This window comes from Spea bombifrons, chromosome 12, assembly GCF_027358695.1.
Source record: "Spea bombifrons isolate aSpeBom1 chromosome 12, aSpeBom1.2.pri, whole genome shotgun sequence".
NCBI lineage: Eukaryota > Metazoa > Chordata > Amphibia > Anura > Pelobatidae > Spea > Spea bombifrons.
Genome location: NC_071098.1, coordinates 15483396 through 15509672, shown reverse-complemented (window position 1 = coordinate 15509672; position 26277 = coordinate 15483396). Strand labels below are relative to the sequence as shown.

Sequence of the window (26277 nt, the reverse complement as noted above, 5' to 3'; positions counted from 1 at the left end):
TTTACTCTACAAAAGCTAATGAAAAAAAAAACTTGCGAAATAGATTCTGAGTTGTTCTGAGCCAGACATTACAGAGGAACAGCATAACTACAATCACTATACACTGAGCCAGACATTGACGGTGGTACAGCATAACTGCAATCATTATATACTGAGACTAGGGTGACCACGTCAGCCATGCTTTCCAGGACACATGTAATTTTTAAATATTGCTGACCTCACCAGATAGTGAAGCTAGTGCCGCCCTGCAGTATGGATGATGTATAACTAACTAATTGGTTCCCTTCCATGAACCTATACATCCACCATACTGCAGGGCAGCGCTTTACCTGTGTTGGTCATCAATATGAAAAATGTATACATGTCCTGGAAAACATGGCCAATGTGGTCATTAGTCATATGTGTTATGCTGTACCACTGTCAACAAGACTGTAAGCTTGTAAGAGCAGGGTCCTCTTCTCCTTTTGTGTCGGTTTGTTATGTGATTTTTTATTTTGCTGACTGATTGTAACAGGGCTACGGAATCTGCTGGCGCTATATACATTCATATAATGTAATGTCTGGCTCAGTATAGAGTGCTGGGAGCTATGATCTACTACATACTGAGTCAGGCACTGATGGTAGTACAGCATAACTCCCACCACTATACACTGAACAAGACATTGATAATGGTACAGCATAACTCCCATCTCTCTCTCAAAATATCTCCCTACATTTCCTCTGTCATATTTGCTATTCCTCATCCTCCACCTACTTCTCTTCAGTTTCCTCTTTGTTCTTCTTTCTCTGTCTCCTTCCGGTGCGGTGGGCGCGGCTTCAGTGTTGTATGCCAGGATATGTCATGAAATCCCGAAACACAGCATCAGTTGCCGGCACGCATCGCATCGATTGATTTAAACCCGGTTAGAGGAAGATCTTTAATCTCCCCGACCGAACCTGCTCTTCTATTATATTATTATTATCATTATAGTCCATCTCTGGAGGGGTGCGCAACCAATGTCGGGCTGGTGGCACCCCCCTGAAGGTATGCTACTGAATTTTGGTATACATTTACTAAGAATTTAGAGAGTTTCTAAGAAACAAAACCCATAATGTAGCACATTTTGTTCAGCAACAACTCCTGAGTAAAGTGATACCCTACATAGGTTTGTCAGGTTGTTTGGGACATGCACATTTCATCCACCCCCATCAAATATATTTTTGAAAACAAATCAAATGGTGGTATTTTAGCATTTTCCATGCACTAATTCTACCATTAGCCCTTGTCAAAATTTGTGGTAGTAATTTAATTACTTTTGCTGAATGCCTTGATGCCTCTGCACTTTCTAAGCTTGTCTAGGCACTTCATCGGTCCTTAACTGTATGTTTCCACAACGTGCCTTTCCCGTCATTGGTCGTTTAAGGGGTGAAAAGGTGCATGTATTTTTTCCAAATTGTCATATTTTAAAATGTTGTATTCTGGGTGTCTATGTTCAATAGTACAATAGAGTGGTCCAACTCCACTGTAACATTCCTTGCCTCCTGAATACAATGTGTCTTGTCTCTTGGGTACGGTGCCTCAAGCCATCACATTGAACAAAGGAAAAACCGGCATCAAGTAGTATTACTTATACCACATGAAAGGCAGTGAGTGGGACCATCCATTATAGTAAAAATTAACTTTTAATCCTTAATAAAAAAATACAAGAATACAAAAAAAAACAAAAATCCTCAATAAGAAGTGGTCGTATCTAAATAGCAGCATTAAATACCTGCTTTTCAGGTACACTTTGCAATGCTGCTTTCGATTTCTTGCACAGGATATGTGCAACTGCAGTAAAAAAACTAATTTGTGTTCAGCAGAACAGCAATGACGCACATTGGTAGGTTTGGCATGTTTCAGGAAAGCTACTGGGCCAAAACAGGAACACGAAGGGAGCAGTACCATTACTAGTGATCCCCAGGGAGCTCTTTTGACATCACTAGAGGGGTTTCCTTATGTCAACAAAGTGCACCGTACACATTTTTTTTATATATTTATTTTTTAGTTAGAAGGATAAACTGTCTTTTTCGCCCTCTTTTAACACACCTGCAAACTGTTGTGACAACCTATCACATCGCTTGCAGTGATTTTACTGTCACTGATTACACTGATCCGGAAGCATGGCTGTGTAGTCCTGGTCTCCTGATCAGCAGCAGTTGGCATGATCTAGGGTTTCTATAGACTCCTTTAGGTCTCTCTAAGACTAAGGGGATTTTCATTATCGACGGTGATGCCACCAGAAAGGGAATTAATCCCCTGAATGTGACAGAGCTAAATTTGATTACTGTCATATTTAATCACTGAGTTATCATACATTTTGTTGAATGATAGCCTGATCTCCCATGCACTGGTAGATGCTTAAAGCAACTGGATGTAGCATTATGTCCCCCGGCATTAACTGCCAGAATTTTGTGACATAGTACTATGTCCATAAGCATTAAGGGGTTATAGGCAAACCATTCTGTCACTTTTCTATAAATATTTTAAATTCACATTGCAGATCCGCTTACAAAGGTGAGACAAACTGATCCTTCCAAAGTCCCCAAACAGGACTGGTCCAACTTCAACCTGCCCGTGAAGGCGAGAGCTGAGTGATGTAACACAGCGTTATGTGACCCCACAGTAATAACAAAGTAGTTTGAACTAGAGGACTGCATTGGGAGGCAAAAAACTTGCGGGCGCGGGCGGTCTTGCTGGGGGCAGTCAGGCACTGCGCAGTCCCGCAAGGCTTCCTTCTCGCTGCTCCCTTACAGTGTCTCCTATCTTGCTCTGCCCAGGAACAAAACGGAGTCACATGATGTGACGTCACTTCCTGTGACTCCGCCTTGTTCCTGGGCAGAGCAAGAGAAGAGACGCTGTGAGGGAACAACTCGAGGGCAGCCTTGCGCGGGAAATGAGGTAAGGAGGCGTGCGGGAGCGGACGGGATTGGCCAAAAATGTGGCGGGAGCGGAACACCCACATTGCGGGAGCGGGATTAAAAACAGCGGGATTAAAAAAGCAGTCCCGCACAGGGCTCTAGTTTGAACGTGTGTTCATGTGTGAGTGTTGGTTACTACCTGGGGGGCATTAACTTTAATTGCACCCCAGCCAGAAGGTGCCCTTCCAAGCTGGTTCTGCTCCCTCAATGTTTCTGTGACAGATTTCCGTAAAAATGTATGATCCAGAAGATCATTTATATAATTCAAATCACTTCATCTGACATAGGGTCTTAATACCTTAACATTGTTTAATTTTCAAAGTAATGTTGTTGGCAACAAGTATATGTGGTTTATTCTCAACGTGTGACAATAGTATTGGCTACTTAAAGACATACTTAAAGGTGAGAAGTATATAAAAACATAATAACATTTTGTTCTATAAGGTCGGTTTGAGATAAGCCCTTTGAAAATTGCAGTAATGTTAACAATATTTTAAAAGGAACAACATAGGACCTATCTGACATAGGCTAATTAAATACGTTACGTAGAAGAGAAGCTTAGGTAATGCTGCTTGCACTCACCGAGTACTGGAACCAAGGCAGAACACAGGAAAATCAGAGCAGTCTCCATGAGCCCTGCAAAATAATATGTGAATAGAAGAAGATATATGTGAATGCTCAATAACTTTGAGACACAGATTTTTCCCAAAAGAGTTGAATAAGCAGATTTTATTGGGAGTGTCATCAGCCAGACTACTCTCTCTCCATGAAAACAACACGTCTTATATACCTTTTACAATCAAGAAAGATACAAAAAACCATTCATCCTATTATGGTCAGTTTATGTCAAAGACCATGTTTGTCAAAGACCATTGTGGCCCTTGAATAGACTTGGTCAGTTTCTTTTAACTCACTTGGAGCAAAAAATAGCCAAACACCTGTCCATTCTTAACCTTTCATTGCACATAGAGTCACACAGAAAAGGACACTCAGGGTTAACATAAAAATATCCGCTGAGATGCTGAAGGCACATAATCAGCATTCACACATATGTTACACTTACAACACATTTATTTTATTTAGCAATCATATCTAAGCCTTTATCATTTGGCCAGACCATATTATCACAAAATATTTGTTCAAATATATGTGCAGCACAATTATTGGCACCCATAGGAATTCATATGGGAAAAATATGGTATATTTGAAGTATATATTTTAGTACACCTGGATGACTAGGAACAGGCATATTTTTAAAAAAACAATGTAAAATATCAGTGGGAATATACTTTAAATATATTTTTCTCATATGAATTCATAGGGCTGCCAATAATCGGGCCCACATGTATTACAAGAAGTTAGTTTGGATAAACCTGTCTAGTGATTGCAATCCACGAGAGCAGAGGATTTTTGGAGATTAAAAAAAAAAGAGTTAAACAATAAAGACAAATGTGGATTTGGCCATTGTCACGCAGGTTCATGAGTTAACCATACCATTATACACAAAGGGTTAGCAATGCATCTTGTCTATCCACTGGCCCAAACTCTCTGGAAACTAGCCAAGCTCCGCTGTAAAGAGCAACCAAGCAGGATAGCTTCAAAGGGTACCAGAGGGTAATGAGGTCACAACACATAGGTAGAACATCAAAAATATTATCATAGATGTCGCAAATCCAGTTCAATGGACTCTAACTCCTATCATAATGTTTCACTTTAAAGACAGAGATAAATTGTTCTGCTTGTCTGTTCTTGCAAGCTCAGTACTAAAAACAGGGGCTCCAGGTTTGGGCTCCTGCCCTAGAGATGAATATCCAATGACTCCGCCTCCGCCTCCACATTTACTGCACTTTTACGTCATTATATTGCAAAACTACAGTTGTACTTCATTGTACTGCAGTTTTACTGCATTTGTACTTCATTGTACTGCAGTTTTACTGCAGTTATTTTTGTAAGGAAGTACAAATGCAATAAAGCTGCAGTACATTGAAGTACAACTGTAGGTTTGCAATATTATGACGTAAAAGTGCAGTAAATGTGCAGTAATACTGCAGTAAAAGTGCAGTAAATGTACAGTAATACTGCAGTAAAAGTGCAGTAAATGTGCAGTAATACTGCAGTAAAAGTGCAGTAAATGTGCAGTAATACTGCAGTAAAAGTGCAGTATTGCAGTTTTTTCATGTCCAAAAAAATGCAGTTTTCTACAAAGAAACTGCAGTATTACTTCAGAAAAACTGCAGTGATTTTTCGTAAGAGCTGGCTCACAGTCACTGCAGCATCCTGCATCCTTCCAGGCACCGCTAGGAAAAGTGCTGGGAGGGGGATGCTCCTATCGTATCCCTGAGTCAGCACATTCTATGTACCAGTGGTGCAGTGGATGAATACTGGGACACAGGGAGGATAACGTGGGACATGGATGGAGGTGTACCGACTGTTCATAGAAAGATCTCCTACTCAGGTAAGAGTTATAAATATGAATATCTCACTCAAATTCTCCCCTGAATCATATATATTAACTTAAGTCCACTATTTCACCCTAATTGTAGTTTCCTTTTTTTCTATTGCAATGTTATCTCATTGTCTATCTTTATCTATTTATTTTTCTTCCTTTTCCATTTCCAGCATTGTAATCCCTTTTCTCTCCCACCTTCTGTTGGTTACCCTGTACTTTTTTTTATCATTTTTTCTCTGTTAAATAAGCATTTAACTCTCTCATTCTACAGCAAGACCTCACTTCATACTCTCCTTGATTGACCTTACATTTCTGTCCCTGGGGTTCCTGGAGTGTTAACATGTGAATGTTATATGCATGTTATATATGAATACATTTATACAACATACTATATATACTACGACGCAAATTAAAACTTAACTCCTGCGCTACCATCGAAAGGCAAGCCACAACAAAACAGCAGCTACAAAACCATGCGTTTTCTCCATTACGGCCACTGTATATAGATATCTCTGCGTATAGTATATGCAGAAACTGAAAGGAATAGGGGTTGTATGGGAGAAGAATCATTGGCAAATGATTGCTAAATATCTGATTTGTTGCACTGTAATATCTCACTGGCTCATTCTACCGCTTTATGGTGGTGGGGATTATGGCCAAACTAGGGAGATATGAGGATCTTCCTGACCGGCCCAGGGAGCTGTAAGGATCGATGGAGGTTTATGCTGTTACAGCACAGACCTCCATCAGCTCCCACATAACCACCATGGAGCATTTTGAAGCTAATCTTCACAAGCTTCACAAAGCGGTCTCTTTGGGTAAAGTGGACAGGCAATCTGGCTTTGGCCCCACCACCATCCTACGTTCGGGTTCCAGCCCTTCCCTGACTCCAGCTCTGCCTCCCCCCTTCTCCGACCACACACCCCAACAAAGGTGTCCCAATTTGGCCTCTGACATGTTGGGGGTGTATTAAATCAAAGAAAAAGAGCAGAAGTTTTCTGTTTTTCTATCATTGTCCTATAATTCTAATGTAAAACGCATTTCGTGCAATTGCTCTTTGGATTCTAAGCAAATGAATGGTAGTATTTGCAAGATCAGCCTAGCATATATTTAGTTATGCGGGTTTAGTTTAATATCAGGTTAAAATATATTCGTCGGGCTTTGTGTTTTTGTGGGTTTTTTTTTTTAACAGTTTTGGCATCACATATCATTTTCAAAGCTGCATATTAGTCATTTGTATGTGTTCTAGCAATATAATCTTGGCCTAATCTACTAGACGGACATCCTGACTCCTTATCATACTGCCTTGTACTAAGAAAATAGAATAACTCAGTCTTAATCATACCGCCTGACACTCTGACTAAAAAATAGAAACAAATGTCATACAGGGTTTTATTAACATTGCCCTAAAAAAATCAGCTCAGGGTTGTGTTTCAGCAGGAAACAATGGCAGCCTCCGATATCTGTGCAGATAAAGGGATTTTTTGGTGCAAAATTAAATAAAACCACATATTTGTCAGTGCTAACATTTTATGCTCAATGAAAAGGAAAAAAAAACACCAAAACATGCGACTACCCTTACAAGGTAACCTGGTTTTTACATAGAATTCAGGGACATTTCTACGCAAGTAAATATTTTTCTTACATCAGGGCAACATATTGTAACATAGAAACTGAATTTGACAGCCGAGAAGAACTCTTCCCATATTCCGTACTACAAATATATTGTTTAAGGTAATATTCAAAGTTTCTTCTTGTGAGTTTTATCTTGACTGGCTATAATAGATATATTTTATAATGTTTAAGTTATTTAAATTACAGAATCAGGTTACATTCAAAATGTAATTTGCAATTGGGTTTGTTATATCAGGGCACATTTCTAGGGACAGATAACAACATGGTCTTATAACTGACAACAAAAAACATGAAAGGCAAATCAGAGGAGAGAGGGAGACAAGAAAAGAGGAGGCTAAAAGAGGAGATGAAAGAGAAAGGAGAGGAGATAGAAAGGAGAGGAACACGAGAAAAGAGGGCAATGAAAGAAAGGAGGAATGAGAAGAGATAGAAGGAAAGACAAAAAAAAAAGAGGATGAGGAAAGGAGAGAATGGAAGAGAAGGGTGTGATAAGAGAAAGGAAGAGAAGAAAGAAGGGAAAAGAGAAAATTGAGAGGGGAGGAGAGAAGAGTGAGACACGCACACTTTAACTTTAAAACTTTAAACACAAACTTTAAACACACAAATACACTCACATTAACACACATGCACACTAGAAACTCACACTAACAAATGCAGTCATTCTAACATGATCCACCCTGCCTCCTTGTAGAACTCAGAATGACATCCGCCACCAGTCCAGCAGTTTCTGGGACATACCTTGTATACCTTGTATCTAGGACATACCTCTTTATTCTGAGGGATTTCAATCCAAGTTCAGGAGACCATTGCCTCCAGGGCTCCTCTAATTTTTAATAATGTGGGCAAATTGTGTCAGGAACTTAAGATTTTATGCAGTATTTTATATCTTTCACTCCTGGGTGCTCCTTTTGGAGACTTTTTACATGGATCAATTCAGAGTAGTCTCCATGAACCCTGCAAAATAATATGTGAATAGAAGAAGACATATGGCCTTGGGGGTAGTCTGTGTGGCTGGTGCATTATGTATACCCTATTTTCGTGCCATTTGGGATGATTTTACAGGCCCTGCAGTTTGGCCTTCATCACAACTTTTACACATTTTAGCATTCTTACTATCCTAAAATTGTTGAGTGACCTAATCAAGCAGGAATATAGGTGAAATTAACAAAAAAATGTGTAGATGGAGGGTATCAAGTAAGCTTAGTTCATGATATGTAAGTTTTTAAGAATAATAATCCTGATGTAACCATACATATGCCATATGTTCATGCCTGGGAATTTTGCCCAGAGGCTCTGGGTGGAGCACCGCTTCTACGGGTCACTATGGGGAAACTCTGGGTCTCAGGATCGGTGTTGCGGCACACCCCACTACCAGCCCACTTGCCTTTCAACAATAGCGAGTGTCCTTAGATATCAGCATCTCACAAAGGGGGCTGTGGGTAGCCTGGCAAAAAACATTTCCAGGTATACATATGTGGAACAACACCTTTAATCTACAATATAATGCACATGCTTCTATAATGAGTTTGCTGACTCATCAGTAGACTGCTCCCTTTGCTCCATGTGAAACAACTGATGCAATTAATGGCTGGAAGCATTCACATTTGTAATGTGTGGTAATGTAGTTTTAATTTGGCCATACACAGTGTACACATAAAGTAAAATTACTACGAAGATATATCACTCACACTCACAGAGTGGGACTGCTTAGTGCTGAAGCGCCTGGCCCGGTAAAAGCTACTGGCGGGGGGTCTGTTGAAAGTCTACTGTGAGCAACAGCTCAGTTTGATAATCAGCTAATAGTTAATTTATCAAAATATGTCAACTATGTTTAGCCTAAGTGCAGCCAAGGGACATCCAAGTTGCCCTGTTGTTACTTAAAATATTAGGCTTCATGAGCGGAGCCTGTGATCCACCTACCCACCAGAAGTTCCAGCCAGGCTCATGCAAACTTCTTTTTAGGTCTTTGTTCTTTTCAAGTTTTTTTGGTAAATGTTATTATGTGTAACTGTGTTTACCAGTGTATGATGATTTTAATAGAAATATGTTTAGCACTAATACAGAATGTGAAAAAGAAAGTGCACCTTTACATATCAGGACATTTATTTGTTGCTTAGCAGGTCTAGAAAATAGGTAGATACCAACTGAGATGAACAACACATGATATATTACACAGTGTCATGAATAATTCAACAAAAATAAAGTAAAAAAGCCATGTGTGAAAAATGAAGTACACTCTTATTGCTTCCATAGGAATTAAGATGCTAAGTGCTGCTAATCAAACGCCTTTGATTAATTGATCCTCAGCAAATGTGACCACCTCTATAAATGTTTTAGCAGTTTGCTGGTATGGAGCATTCAGGTGTGTTTAAACGCAATGGCAAGGAGAAGGGACATTAGCAATGATCTTGGAGATGTTGCCCATCAATCTGGGAAGGCGTATAAGGCCATTTCATAACAATTTAAAGTCCATCATTCTACAGTGAGAAAGACAAAAGTGCAAAACATTCAAGACAGTTGCCATTCTTCCCAGGAGTGAACGTCACAGCAAGTTTATCCCAAGGTCAGACCGTGCAATGCTCAGAGAAATTGCAACAACAACAAAAAAAGTTACATCCCAGACTCTACAGGCCTCAACATGTTAAATGTTAAAGTTTATGACAATAAACAAAATAAAAAATAAAACAAAAAACTAGTATGGTTAGTTTAGAAGGGTTGCCAGAAGTAAGCCTCTTCTCTCTAAAAAGGACAAACCACAAGACTTCTGGAACATGTTTGGCCATAATGCACAGCGCCACATTTGGTGAAAACGAGACACAGCATATCAGCACAAACAGCTTAACCATCTGTCAAACATGGTGTTGGAGGGGTGATAATTTGGGCTTGTTTTGCAGCCACATGTCCTGGGTGTGGAGGTAGCCTGCAGACTATGTCAGATACCTTAGGGAGCATGATAATATTAAAACTATATGTTATTATTTGAGCTTTGTGCATTTAAACAATTTACCACAAGACAAAGGTGTGTCAGCACCTGCAAGCCGCCCTTTTCCCAAATATACCCCATTTTTTACACGGGGAACCTTACAATTGATTGAGTCAAAATGTGAGGTCATCTGTCGGATAGCTAAAGCTTTGGACGAAATTGGGTCATGCAACAGGACAATGATCTCAAGCACACCAGCAAATCTACAACAGAATGGCTGAAGAGTGAAAGGATGAAGGTATTGCAATGGCCCAGTCAAAGTTCAGACGTCAACCCAATTGAAATGCTGTGGTGGGACCTCAAGAGAGCTGTGTATAAACAAATGCCTGCAAACCTCAATGAACTGAAGCAAGGTTGTAAAGAAGAGTGTAAAAAATGCATCCACAACAATATGAGAGACTGGTAAAGTCATACAGAAAACAATTACTTCAAAGTATTGCTGCTAAAGGTCATTCCACAACCTATTGATTTATAAGGTGTACTTGGTTCTTCACACATGGCTTCTCCATTTTGGATTTATTTTTTTTGAATAAGTCATAACACAGTGTAATATGTCAAGTGTTGTGGTTCATCTGAGGTTGTATTTTCCTAATTATTAGACCTGCTTAGGAACAGATGATTGTTATAATGTTCTGACATGTAAAACAATAGAATTCAAAGAGGGAGTATTTTCTTTTTCACATGACTGCAAATAAGTGAGATTTACTGCCTTCCACGTCCAGATTTGACAGCTGGCAGACAGGTCTTGAATGCAGAAATTAATAAATAGCAACCTACAGTAAACTCTATACAGGGCAGCCCAGAGGCGGGTGCACGGGGTGTACGGCAGGAAGCGGAGGAGAGAGAGGGACGCCGAGCGGTCGCTCATTCAAAAGCTTTCAGCCACCGCTCGGTGCCCCTCTCCTCCGCTGCCTGCCACCACTCACCTTGGTGATGCCCTGACTGCGGTGGTGGTCGGTCACGATGCTGGCGCTTCATGCAGAGAACTGGAATATGACGTTATATCCCGGAGCACAGTAGTGAATTTGCACATAGAGGCCTTGCACTCCCACCACCACAAGACACAGCAAGGTAAATTAATTAGAAGGGGAGGGGCGAGGTAGTGAGCAAAAGGGAGGGTGCTAGGGCAAGTCCTCTGAGTGCAGTCTGAGTGCTGGGGTAGTGTTTTGCATGCAACCTGGGTGCTGAGCAAGTGGTTTGGATGCAACTTGAGTACTGGAAGAATCCTGTGGATGCAATCTGGGTGCTGCAAAAAGTCCTATGAATGAGATCTGGGTGCTGAGCAAGTCCCGTTGATCAAATCTGGGTGTTGAGGCAAGTCCTGTGAGTGCAACCTGGGTCCTGGGGCAAGTCCTGTAAGTGCAACCTGGGTGCTGGGGCAGGTCCTGTGAGTGCAATCTGGGTGCCAGGTCTGGCCTTTGCTATGTGGGTCAATAAATACTAATGTGCATTTTTCACTTGATCACACTTTTGTAGTTTTCTGTTTGTTTTGTTAACACTATAAAAAATGAATTTGTTGATGAATCAATGTTCATATTCTTAATGGTGCATTCTGATGGGCCAACCTTTCATAGTTTCTTCTAGCTGGCCCTTCTATATATTTAAACTGACCCTTAATAATGTACAATTATTGGACACATGTTTATCTATAGCAACTTGTTGTGAAAACTTGTTGTAAAAACTAGGCAGCATGCACCAGTGGTCCAGCACATATAATGTGCCCAATGTTACTAACGCATTTAGTGTAATGCTGTTTGTGGGGCACATATATCACTAATGAGCGGTTTAAGCCCAAAATGGTACTGACAAGCTCTTTGGGACAGAGATGGGTCTGATGGACTGTTTGGGGGCAAAGCTGGCACTGTGGGAAGTGACATGTTACATGGTAAAATTGGGGAGCCCAAAGAGGTGGAGTAGAAAATTGGTGTGGTTACAGGAGTTATGTTTGTTAAGAGGAGGAGTTGGCAATATTACCACACCCACCTGGGGGCGTTAAAGAAATTGCACTCAGGCATCAGTGACACCAGGCACGCTTCTGTCGGTGTATATGTAACCTATTTGTGAATACTGTCTGTAGGAAATTGAAGAACTAGTCCAGTCAGATAATAAATGAGCATTTAGAGCTGCACACTGAGACAGCCACCACTATCCATGGATATTAGCCTATGCCAAAATATGCCACCGTAACAAAGTGCAAAATATGGAATGCATAACTGGAATGGTTTGGAGGTATTTCTTATAACTTGTCAATTGTAACAAAATGTAAAACCATCAAAACAAAAATAAATAAGAGAAAAATCCAATGAAACGAGCTTCAGAATAGGTTTTCTAAATAATTATGATGCCAAATCTTAATGATATGCAGGGCCGGCCCAAGACATAGTGCCGCCTGGGGCGAAGTTTGAAATGCCGCCCCCCCCCGCCGACGCCACCGCTCATTATGCACTCTTCCTCTCCCTACCTTCTCATTATCTACCCCCCTCCCTCCCTATTATCTACCCTACCCCCCCCCTTTGTACTTCACTTACCTTCCAGCAGTCCTGCGGCAAGAGTCTCCCTGCTCTGCCGCGGTGCGCGCTGCTTCACTGCTGAGCATTACAAGCCGGCACCGAGACTGATCACCGCTTGCCCCTGACCTATTGGACTGTTCCTGACATTGTTTTGGACTATCTTCTGCTTTTAAGCTCCAAACCCAATCCCTGTGAAGGCAGGAGCAATGTAAGAACAAGATGTAATGGTCTAAAACTTGAACGATAGAGGCTTAGATGTAACGTAAGGAAGTTCTGCTTTTCCCACTTTTCTCTGTTTCTGTCATCCATCGCTGTGCGCACGGCTTCAGTGCTGAGAGGCAGGATATGACATCATATCCTGACACTCAGCATCGATAGCTGGCGTGATTCATGAGGAAGCAGGGAACCCCTGGGCTCGACCCCTTGCTTAGGGCCTCCAGGAATGACTAGACCCAGGGCAGCTGCCCCTTTTTCCCTGTATTAAAGATGGCCCTGGCTACATCTGAGAGGCAAACTGGTCCTCTGTTCTTGAGGTTAAGTATTCAGGAAGCTGGTGGTGATGCTGGTCTACTAGCCCTTACCCAGAACTCTCTCCAGAACTGTACACAGTGAGGTTTAACTTCTTAGAAATAAATGCTCCCAAGTTCATTTTGTTGTTGCTGATAGCACAGTACACCTAATACTGTATCTTGACTTTTGGATTTTCACATGTCACACTCTCAACCATTTTCCTCATTTACTTAACTAATTGATCTCAAGACTTTTTCTGATGGTATACCTTGTTACAGACCTTTGTATTGTCTGATACTTTTTGCCGTCCCAGTACAGATCCATGAGTTCCCCACTAGTAATGCCTCAAATGTCCTATAATTCAACAATTGAACCTTAACAACGCAATATATGTCAGGTACTTCTCTATCTCTTTCACAGATGCAAAAATATCGCTAGCGCCACTGAAGTGTCAATTCTTATCTAGACAACTGTTCCAACAGCCAAACACGACAAGGTTTTATAAGTCTGCTATTTGGTAAATCCTGCCCTGCAATGTTATTTAATCAGCAAAGGATTAAGATAAGTCTATTGGTCTCAGTACATGAAGTGAGTTAAAGCATTGAGCCAAATTACTTTTTTTTTTCTTATCGGTTAGTTTTTAATATTACAGCTTATTATTAGCATAATTATACCCTGCAATATTTTAACAGTTCAATCACCTTTAATAGTTGACAAACATACACTATGCAATGTGTTAGCTAGCAATTATATCTTTGTTAATTCTAAAACAGTTTGCCATATTGAAAATGGTAGGGTTGTGATTGGTCTGACTGCAAAATAATAATACTAAAAAATCTAAGAATAGTCTTTAAAGTGAAACATCTGCTATTGCTGCCAACATCACATTCAAACAAACTTTCAAAATGTATTGTTTTGTTTTCTTTCTTTCTTTTTTTTTTTAAAAAAAACGTCTACTTTTAAGATTCTATAAAGTTTCAGACACCTGCATATTAGTTGTTTGTATGTGTTCTAGCCCAGGTTGCTAGACAAATATCTTTACCTCTTCTCATACTGCCATGCAGTAAACAATAGAATGGCTCGGACTTAATCACCTAGACACTAACACACTGACTAATGAAAGTCTATAGAGGAAAGGGTTTTATTGAACAAACAGTGCCTATTTAGCTTTGTCATGAACAGTTAGATCAATGTGGTGTTTTAGCAGGGAAAGTCATCTAAAATATCACGACAGACAGCAATGGCAGCCTGCTGGTCTACAGATAAAGGACGTTTATTGTAACAAAATTAAATGAAAACATCACTGCTAAACTACACTACTGTACACAGCACTCTATTTAATGTCCAAATAAAAATGTTTGTTTTTCCATCGGGATTCATCTTCGATATAATAAAAGAATCACTATCTTCTCAGTTTCCTTTCTAACATTCAAAACAAGAGATTTTGGGTGTTAGAGATTAATTCACTTGGGGCAATGAGAAAAAAAGAGGTTTTTATTTGTAGGTTTTCTCAAAAAACAAGAAACAATGGAATGCTCTTACTAAAATATGTAATTTAATGAAAACTCGATTCCTTATCGGCATCATAGCCTGTCTCCTTATATGTGTGAGATGCGGTCCTTGCACATCCTGTCTCTATGGCAACCAAGGGAGGAGAGGTTACCATAGCAACAGCAGAAGGCAGTCCACACAGACAAAACAAACATGAAATGCCTGCCATCATCATCTGTCTTAAGTTAACTCTTTCTTATCCCACTAAAAAATGGCAAGATATGTGAGAATGTACATCCTGGTAGAGAAACTTTAACTGTACTATAGAGTCTAGACCCCAGAGACTGATGTGATACACACAGAATAGTGTGAGTCTTGGATATGACATAGCGGCGTCATGTTTTGTGTAGTCTAAGTCAATTTTGTTAACGTATACACATATGTATCGCTGTGCTTGCACTTCATACAGACATTGTAATATTACTTTATTATGTTTTCCTCTTAATAAAGAGATTACAAAAATAGAATAGAGTCTAAATAGCGTAAATCATTCTGAAATGGGGTATTTTTAGATGGCGTTCTATTAGGACATGTTACTGGATCGAGTTTTGTGTCTACTGTGCCTTTGCAAGGGAGAACAGTATTATATATTATTGGTTAATTATAGATATTAAATTTAAACTTGTGTGGATTTAAAATGGCCTTTTATAATTTTACAAAGTTTCTTTCTATATGCCTGAGATCCACCCCAAGTGACTGCTTCACAGCTGTTACTCAAAGACAGAGGATGAAGAGATAAGATGCTAGAAACAGAGAAACATAAAGATGGTGGCATCTGTTCGCAAGAAAGCAAGGAAATAAGCTTGTCTCATGGGACAGAGTAAAAGGAAAAACTCTTCCAAGCTGTGCCAAGAGACACACTAGAGTTAGCATGTGTTAATTATGAGCAATCACATGACTAATACATTTTTAAATGAGAAAAAAATAACCCCTTTATGGCCTTGTATTTCTCCACGTTTTTTAAATACCACATCCACCATCAGGAATGCCAGACAGTGGTACCTAAATTAAAGTTATCATCAATATAAATTCACTAATGGGACAAAAGGAAATTTGGTAGAAGTAATGCTCTTCTCTTCGGATCCACACATTCATACATAAATAATAATGAATTATAAATACCCTGAACATATTAATGAACACATTAAACACATCTCTATCTTTATTTGCACTATAGTAGTGTCCTGTATTCCATCTGTGCCCCCTTCCATCACCCCTTATATTAAACTGAGAACCAACTCTCTGTTTTAGCATTAGCAGTGACTCCATCTTATCTGTGCGACAAAAAATCCAAGAAACATCACAATTTGGAACAGAGTCTCTTTTAAAAACAACGATAGAACAGGGAGAACTCCAACTCCAGATGAAGGTCTCAGCCTAAAGAACAGAAATCACATTATGGCACAGCCAATGCGCTGTCCTTCACATAAGACAAAAACCCTGAGAGTTTTTGAGGTGAGAGAATGAAGCACAGATACTTCATTCCATTTGGAAGTGTGTTGAGGTAGGACCAAATGGCACAACAATCTGTGTTTTCTGATGTTGTAGAATTAGACATAAATATCTGATGTGATGATCCTAAATAGCTCAATTTTCAGTGTTGCTGGTAGATATGTGAAACAGCCTCCCAGCAGAAGTGGTTCATAAAAAAAAATGGGCAGACTCAACGGGCTGAATGCTTCTATGTAGCCATTGCTACTTAAGTTTTGCAGTGGTGCAAAAGATAAATATGTGTAGTAGTAATTTGAATTATGATTTACAACTATGAAACTTGATTATCATCAACATGACACAGGGTGAGGAAGTAGATGTGGCTATAAAATATTCAGAGTATGAGGTAATAAATGACAGAGAAAAGTTACTTTGATGGCTTGAAGACTTGTAAAACTTGGGGGTACTGGGTAAGGTAAGTGTTGGGACCCATTTGACCCATTTGTGTTCAGCCGGACACATCTCATGCCATGTGATATATGATAAGGAGACCACGGTTGAGAAGTTGCACTCAAACTCTGGCGGTGCAGCTTCTTCTAATTTATTTTAATTTTTAGCTTTAGTGTACAGAGTATTTTAATATAAATTATTTGTTGAAAAACCTATTTGGGACAGATGATCAACTTAAAATACCCCAGGAAACCATTGGCAGTATAATTTTGGTGCCTTGTCCACCTAGTTTTATCTAGTCCTGTATACACATGCATTGCTTTAAGCTTGTTTTTTGTGAGTAAACATTATAGCACACCATTACCATTTCTTACAAAGCATTACTAATATAATTTGTAGCACCAATTAACTTCTTGTGTTTTCTCCTACATGTATCCGTACAATTTGATTAATGAATAGATTGTAACCTTACAGTCTTTTTCTGTATGTCTTAATGTGTTTTTAAGTTTTTGCACGTTGTATATTGTCTTTGTTAAATATTTGTATTACAGCATTACGGAATCTGCTGGTGCTACATAAATAAATAAATGTAATGAAGCAATTAATTGTATTTCATATTGCTACAGTGATGTCACATCAAGAGACGTGCTGTCAAATTTGTATGAATGTTATACATCATATACCTATATACATGTTTACATTAAAAATGAATATCCACCTTATAAAAAAAACTAGGCTAAAAGGCATGCAGCCCCCAGCTGGCTGTGAGTCATTGGAGTTGCTGTTGAAATAACATAGAAAAGTCTGCATGTGACCCAATCCTGTCCTAATAGCTGATAGTAATTAAGAAATAACACAAAACACGGTTAACTGTTGCTTTTTCTAACAGGTATAGAGGGGGTTAATATTTACTCTGCAATATTATGCAATATTATGCATACTCATATGCTAGTCAAATTGTTCCAACTCATTCATTTTTCCCTGTTGCTCTAACAATGATCACTAACAAATAGAAGCACAAAGAAAACATCTCCTAGGAGATATTTCTGGGATTAGAATAAAAGGAGCTGGGCGGGTCACAATAACACACCCTTACTTAGCCACAAACAACCGCAGATCCAAAGATTACAGCAGAATTCCTTTAATCTGCTAAATCTCTGTAACATCAAGCATGATGCACCTGTGTGAACGGGGCGACGGAGACACACCGGAGTAAAGGCATTACTAAAACCTAAACAACAGAATAATCTATGGATGGAATATAGTGATACATTTTTCTGTTGTATTTAAGTTCACAAATACAACAGGGCATGTCTAGCCACACAAAACACACTGGTTTTTCTTTGATGAAATATTGCATCTTTCATCGCAAAGGTGACATCACAGGCACCGATTTTCAAAAACACATACAAAGAATTTACATGCTATGCCCAAATATATTTATTAAAGGGTTTCCTTCGATTAGTTTTAAAAACCTTACCAACCTGCTACGCCCAATCCTATCGTCGCAACCTGCCTGCTCACTGTTACCATATTGTGAAAACTTGATGCTATTGTTTTATATATAATTCCCTCTAACAGAGGCAGCTTACTTACCAACCATTTCCAAACCCTACGCTCAGATTTCCATCCTTTGTTTTGTGTAATTTTACCTTTTTTTTGTAGTGCTTTATCCTGATTGCTTTGCCTGCAGGTGGGGTGTTCTTTGTGTCGCTGGAAGAGCAGTATGTATGTGTGTGTCTGTATGTATGCGAGTGCCTGCGCTGATAAGGATGGAGACAGACAGCTCTGGTGCTTGTTCTCACATCCAGGAAGGGAGGCGGCTCTTCCTTGTGGACCATTACTGGGAGGGTGTGTTTCTGTCTGTGTGTCTCTTCTTGCAAGCTAGTAAGGGTCTGGTTATGCAGAATATATTTTTACAATTAAAATTTAAGCATCAAAGAATGATACAATCTACTGCTCCTCAGTTTGTCTTTTTCTAACCGCCAATTTTTATATAGTCTTATTTTACGTATAGTGCTTGATCATATCCTTTACTTTGACAATTGCCTCTTTACTGTAGTATCCTGAGGGGTTATTACGCACGCCGATAAGTTTTTTGTCATTATTTGTGCCATGTCTTTCTGCAACAAAAATGTAGTTTTCAATACCGTCTCTCATTATCTCATTAGATTTTCTCTTGCTACAGATACTTGTTGTTCTCTGTGGGCTGACAGCTATATAGCAACAGTTCACACAGGAATTTTTTAGGTTGAAACAATAATTGCATGGGATGCTTGGTAAACTAAAATCTATGGCTGAAAAAGGTTTTAACTACCGTACTTCACTAAATTTAACATTTTTGTTGAATACTGAATATCCCAGTAAAAAATATTTATTTGTATTTTTTGCCCAGAACAAATGTCATGTGATAAGATATAAGGCACTCATAGGCTCGCATAGAAACTCAGACTGGCCAGTTTTTTTTCCCCCTTCTTCTTTATAAAACAGCACCATTACAATAAAACCAAGCCCCTCCCCCCTCTTTCCTACCCTGGGGTGAGGGTGTCACTGTGCCCGACAGAAATAAAGCTAACTAGATGGGCAAACTAGATGGCCCAAATAGTTTTTATCTTCCCTCACTTTCTAATTTTCTAGTAAGAGGGAGTCAGATGTTTGCTGGTAAAAGTGGTCTTCTGAATACAGAAGAAAACAAAAGTGTGAATGGTTTTAGTACCTTTTATTTATCCATACCCAGACCTTTCACTAGATACTGACTGGTGGAAGTGTGCTGCGCTTTTCACCATAGCTCTGTTACATTTATCCCTTTGGAAGCAGGTCATGGCAAGAGAATATTTCTGTATTCAAGCTGGTTTAATCACCATGACAAGGGATGAAATTTTAATTAGAAAATTAAATCCCAGGTTAAGGAATTGCCTTTCTGCCCACCTCTTACCTTGAATTTTCTCTCCACAGGACAGTCCAGGTCACTGCTGTGGATTTGATCTATACATTGGCACTAGCATATAAATTCTTACATTTTTTGTGTCTATGACCAGATGAGCATTATGAGAATTGCATTTCTTCAGCATAAAGGACAGGATACCGTAATGCATCGTCTAATGTTTTCTATCTCAAGTCCATGCATTAAATTAGAACCTTGAAATCTGTGATGCCAGAATATGAAACTATCCTCAAGCCATTTTATAAAACTAGCAAGGCAAACACTGGCCAATTACACCAAAGAAAAGGTAATGATTGTGCAATTGTTATTCCTCTTAGTGTTTTCCAACACCAGAGCAAGTGGTCCTCAAAAATGATGGCAATCATCGCCATACTTTCATGAGAAAACACTATATGTTTCACCTGGCCAAGAGTTATCTTAGTTTTACATAATTTCAAATCCCAGTGTTGGTATAAATATAGTATGAATATACTATATCTCAGCAAAGGCACAATAATGACTCCCGGGGGATAACAGAAATGATATTTATAAATAATGGTTACATATATCAAATAAAACAAACCTAAACAATAAAAAAAGAAAATATATAAGATAAAATAAAATGAACACTCACCACTGAGTAGACTAGGGCTGGACACGCTAGCACCAAAAAAGGGAGAACCCACACAGGGTTCTGGTATCCCTTAACTCATTGTGGGATGGAAAATCATTATTGTGCCTTCGCCGAGATATAGTATATTATTTTTTGTATTTTGTGTATTTAATGTTTTTTGATATATGTGTTATTTATTAAAGATTTGTATATTTTTTTATACAATTATTTGAGCGCTGTCTTTTTTCAGTTTGTTCTTATCGTTATAGGTTTTCTCTACCTGGTGGAGATTATATATTTGTCAAGACTAGCTGCTTTTTCCTCAATTGGCTATAATAGGTTTCTTTCATTCATTATTTCTGTGTACGTATATATGATTGGTAAAGAATTTTGATATATATTATTACCTTTTTCACAGTGGTGTTGGTTAATTTTATATATATATCTTAGGTCACTGTTTTTCTTTTTTCTTATTATTATTTACTTTTTTATATAGCGCCATCAAATTCTGTAGGGCTGAACACAGCATCTGTTGTGTTGCTCAGCTACAATTTGGCTTGTTAAACATCATGGGGGATATCATCTACACCAACTAAATGGATCCTTATTGCCCAATCCAGATCTAGAAAAGTAATGCATGCATGCGTGTCCGTTTTTTTTATCTCAGCAGCAAGTTGTCCCCTAGATTTACTAGGCCTAGAACAGCCGGTCCCGGTGGCTGCAGCTTAATGGAATCAGAGACCTTGTTTGTAATTGATCCATTTACAGTGCAGGGGTCTCTGTAGTATCTCTCGCTTGTGTGACATTCCAAGGTGGCGTGCCTGGTGCTCAGCACAAAGAGAATGTACAGCTAGAAGAGAATGTACAGCTAAAAGAGAATGTACAGCACAAACAGGAGACACTTTCACCAATGTAGGTCCAGGAGGGAGCTGAGATCAGTGGTCTTTCAATCTATCTTTCTTGATGACAGAAATCATATTCCTAATGTATTCAAGAAAATCGGTATTCTACACAGTATGCTTGTCCTCTGATCAGTGCAATTTGAGCTGTGATTTTTAATGTACAGCTAGTGTGGTACGTGGACTGCCATGTTATTACAGGCTTGTCTGTCAGCTGTGAGCACTTTAATTACCAGTTCTGAAAATCCTTGCTCTGTCTTTTACTAAACAATTTCCTTGGATTTTTACCAGGCAGCTTTTTGCAAAATGCTCTCAATACACCATTTAGATTAGAGAATTGTTACTACTATGCTTTGTGCCCACGCCAAAAACTGGCTGCCAGATTCATACAATGTGTATTAAATAAACAGGCAAACAAAATCTGTCAATGGAAGGCTGTACACAGCAAACCACAGACAACCATGGCAGTCACTGTGGGTATGTTTAATCTAGCTATGACATGAAGCATTATATATAGATTATTGTGACAGATGCCTTATAATATTGTTCCAAACTACAGAATTATCCATGGCGACCAAAGACTACAGGCCCGGACATGCACTATAAAAGCACGTTATAGCAATCTGTATATTTTTAATAAATAAGAATAATGTTATTAATCTTAATATTGTTTACGTGGAAGGAACACTCTGTTTCTGAGATCAGTTAAGCAAAACATACATAACTAAAAGAGGGTTGGGTGAAAAATCAGAAAAAGGCAAGCCGTAGACTTCATAATGTTTCCTACAGAAGTGACAAAAAGTACCCAGGAAAAAATTGAAATCTACATATGAAGAAGGCTCGAATTTAACAGTTTGTCCTATGCCCTATAACTCTCAGCCAACTTCAAAGATGAGATGGGCAAGTGGTTAAGGCAATGGTCTACTTATCTTGCTAAATGGAACAACCTCCGATCAGTATGAAGGCGAATACAGTGACGGACAAAGAAAGATACTGAAAGGGGAGCACATCCCAAAAGGCCTAAACAACATACACGTTCATATTAATGGGGGCTGCAAAAATAATAATGGTCACTAATTACAAAATACAGTAATTAAATGCATACCCTCTTATACATTGTTTGTGCATATTTGAAGGTTAGACCCCCACCTTCCACACATGTACCTTAATAATGGAGTCCAGAGAATATTTTAAATTGATTGGGTCTCATTTAGGTTAAAGTGCAGTCCCATTGATTTAGCTCCTATATGGCCATGAAAAATTAAATCATACCTCTAGCCATTCCCCCAAAACAAAAGGTCCCCTTCTCTTCAGCAGAATAAATCTCCATCCATAGCTAGAAACATTCATGCAAAATGGGGTGAAACGATTCAATAATTGTCTTATATAATATATTATGCAAAGGTTTGTGTCCTCATAACTCAATTTCAATGGCCTTGTTAACTATAATCATTGGCATGGTGGGCCTCTCTACTATATGTTCCTTCAAACCAGCTGTCTATTTTACCTTATATACTAATTTCTCCTGTTACCTCTCTCACTTTTATCATCATCTGATTTTGCATCGTTATCATTCATAACCTTCATTTCCTTCCTTCACCTCTGTCAATATCCCTATAATGTCTTTCTCACCCTAATTTAATTCAATTTACTCCCAAACCCCTGACCCCTCCAAGAACTCATTGTGCCCTCCTATGTACTGCCCTAAGCAACAATCTATTTTACTGAACTCCCATGAGCAAAACCTGCCCCCTTGCTTCACCCTCCATCCTTCAAATTCCCGTATTGTGCGCTGTTTGCCTATATAGTGCCCCTCGTAGGTGTGTAGGCAAGCCCACATAACCTGTGGAACCAAGACGAATTGGCAGAAAAGAATGAGCTCCACCACACAGCAGTACCAGTGTGTGCAAAGATCACTTCGAAGATCAATAAAATGCTTTACATATGTCAGTTTAAGGCAAAGTAGTTGTGGAAAGCAGCAGATACATCAAGGGATTATGAACAGAGAAAAAACAAGGTGTGTTTACAGCGCTTATGTGGTAGTGAAGCTGCATGAACTGTGATACCCTTAATCACAAACATATAAAAAAAATTGGTTAAGATGCACTTCTCGTAAAATACAATAGAATTATGGTGTTCGCATCATGTAAAGTATATAGGAAAGGAAGGCATACAAATAATGCATAAAAAGGTGAAAGGAATTGGAAATGTCCTCTAATTTGCATCAATTCTTATCATATGATAATGTTGAGCCTTGAGTGCAATATAGGTGGTTTTTCTCTAGCTCTCTGTAGGGAACCCAAGTAGATATCTTGAAAGCTTCCCAGTAATCAGCATATATAAAAGCAGTATATAAGTTAATAGAAGAAAATATCTTACATGAGAGTTTGCAGAAAAAAAGGGCAGCATCAAATCAGCAGCAATCATGAACAAGTCAGCAACTCGTTTCACCTGTCGCAGTGGGCTTCCTCTAGGCTAGACGTATATACTTATATATATATCTTTCACATGGTGGGGATACTATACTTCTATTGTATTGTATTTGAGATGCGCATCTTCACCATTTGTATGTTTTTACAGCAAGGGATTATACAGCTCTACTAATAGTACCCCTGAAATGTTTAGGGGATTCATTTTGAATCTGTACACTGTAGACTTCACATGAACATTTTGAATATTGGTGGAAATCCATGCTGTTTATGCTTACAAGAGTCTGGCCTGTCATGGAAAATGTAGCTCACATTTCCAAGCAGTAATGCTATTAATAGTAGAATGTAAAAGCCACATGAAAAAGGGGAGGCAGGTCTGGGAGTTTCTGCGCTGCGGTTTCAGAGAGTATTTGGCCTTGAGTCAAACTAACACAACATGCAAAGTCAAACGGGAACTGAGCAGAGAAGCTAAAGACAATGATGAAGTAACAGGGACACAACTTACATTTAGCCCCTAAGGCGACACAGGGAACACCAAAGAACGTTGTAGCATTAAATGACACCCTAGTCCTAAAACGTAATATTTTTTAATTAATTATTTATTTGTGTGCCATCATATTCTGTAGCACTATATATGAAATTCACCTCAACCATAAGCTTTAGTTTTTGCATACTAATACATGCCTTAAACCTGACGAACTGACTGTCGCTTCAGGCTGCACACATAACAGTTCCTTCTACAAAGATGAGGTGAAAATAAATTCTTCATAATGCTTTGAAATTAACGCTAGATGCATTATTATTATCTTTTATTTGTATAGCGCCAACAATAAAACCAATTGTAAGAACCAATATTATACCCATTTGGACCATAGAGCTCATAAATTGCAGATCAGTAGAGTCTTGGCATGAAAGAAAATTAGTTATTAGTTATTCCCGCACTTTCTGTGCGAATGAAACATTGTGCGCCTTAAAACGCAAAGAAGTTTTGTAGCGTTCTATGCGTTCTTAAAATGTGTTCATTCTTAATAATACATTCATATATTTGTGTGTCATAGTTTAAAATGCAAATAAAGATATACCTTGTGTGTGTCGAGCTGTAGGTCTGGTTTGCAGGACCGTCCGCATGGAATGATGTGTTCACAAGAGAAGCACTGTACACCAGCGTTTGGGATTATAAATAGACCACTGTGAAAATCCTGTTGCCTTCCCCTTCTTGCTACTTCCCCCACACACTACTCTCAGTCTTCCTTTCTGTCTCTTCTTTGTTGTCTTCTTCCTTATCTACCTCCTTTACAGGTGCTTTATTTGCATTTTTCCCTTTTAACCCATTCAATGCTGGTGGACTAAGAAACATTCATGTAACATTCCTAAAAACAGTTTATCTATCTATCTATCTATCTATCTATCTATCTATCGATATACATATATATACATATATATATCTATATACCGGTATATATACATACATATATGTGTGTGTGTGTGTTTATGCCACGTACTTCTGTAGCTCTGTTCTCATTCCTTCACTTTAGTCTCGACAAGGCAGATCACATAAAGCTACAGTATACAGAAATATAACAGCTGTACTTTTTCCCAGAGACTGTCATACTAAGCACAGCTGAGATATACCCATGTCCTTTGTGTTGCTAGATAATTTAAAGCTACAGTCCCATAGGAATGACATGTAGCCCAAACCCCTGTTATAAAGATATAGTACACCGACCAGCCTTAACATTATGACTTCTGACACATGAAGTGAATAACACCGATCTTTATCATAGCACCTGTCATAACTGTGCCAGAGCATCTCTAAAACTGGAGCTCTTGTGGGGTGTTCTTAGTCTGCAGTGGTCAGTAACTATGAAAAGAGATCCAAGGAAGGAAAAGCGGTGAATCGGTGACAGGGTCATGGGTGGCCCATATCATCAAATTTAATAGACAAGCTACTGTAGCTCAAATTGCTGAAATGCTGGTTCTGATAGAAAGGTGTCAGAACACACAGTACATCACAGTTTGTTGTGTATGAGGCTACTTAGCCGCAGATCAGTCAGGCTGCCCATGCTGACCCCTGTCCACTGCCGAAAGTGCCTACAATGGGTATGTGAGCATAAGAACTGGACCATGGAGCAGTGGAAGAGGGTGGCCTGGTCTGATGAATCACATTTTCTCTTACATCATGTGGGTGGCTGGATGGCACCATGATGCATGCATGGGGCCCCACCTTTCAACAGGGTCTGCTGCCAACATCTTGGTGGCAGACACCACAGCACACCTTCAGAGGTCTAGTAGAGTCCATGCCTCAACGGGTCAGGGCTGTTGTGCCAGCGAAAGGGGGATCTGCGCAAAATTAGGCAGGTGGTCATAAAACAATTATGCATTACAATACTCAAATGCAGTCAGTAGGATAAATTAATTGAGGATAGCACTTCAAAATTCAGTGATATCAGGGAGGTGATATGTTCAGTTCAGCAAACTCCAGGTTTAGTGGCTTACCAGGAACATCTTCTACTTCTACTAATGTTACAGTTCCTTGGGTTGGTTAGGGTAGATCAGAGGATCTTCACTGGCTCATGATGCCTAATGCCAGTAAATGCAAGACAGCCAGTGGGAATTGCCCAAGAAACAGGATTATCTTGTAGAAAATGCCACTTGGAAGGTATGTATTGCTTAATATATACATTGAGGTAATAATAATAATAATACAGTGAGTATAAATATATGTATATAATATATATATTTATATACATACTAATTACTTTTAGCTAATCATACATGTTGTTTATAAACACTAAACACATAAGTCTCATACACAGAAATATCTGCCACAAGTTAAATTGCATTAAGAGACTTAATTTATTTATTTATAAATCCAATTATGTATTTCTGTTCACCTTGACTCTTGCAAACACAATATGTAACATCATCACCATAACTGCTCAAGTATGCAGGTG

At 39.0% G+C, this 26277-nt stretch overlaps 1 protein-coding gene across 3 annotated transcripts in view; it reads right to left on the bottom strand.

The window, feature by feature from the left end:
• The window catches only part of FXYD6 (FXYD domain containing ion transport regulator 6), a 34194-nt gene extending 9706 nt beyond the window's left edge, over positions 1-24488 (bottom strand). Inside the window, exons 1-2 of one of the 3 annotated variants that reach the window (XM_053452654.1) lie at positions 24406-24488; positions 3523-3576 (exon numbers count right to left, since the gene is read on the bottom strand). In XM_053452654.1, the coding sequence (XP_053308629.1) occupies positions 3523-3576; positions 24406-24451 (100 nt within the window). In that variant the 5' untranslated portion in view covers positions 24452-24488. Of the gene's footprint in view, positions 1-3522; positions 3579-18111; positions 18301-24405 lie in introns of those variants that run through there. The other 2 variants (XM_053452656.1, XM_053452655.1) reach the window with 2 other exon arrangements.
• Between the last annotated feature and the right edge of the window lie 1789 nt (positions 24489-26277).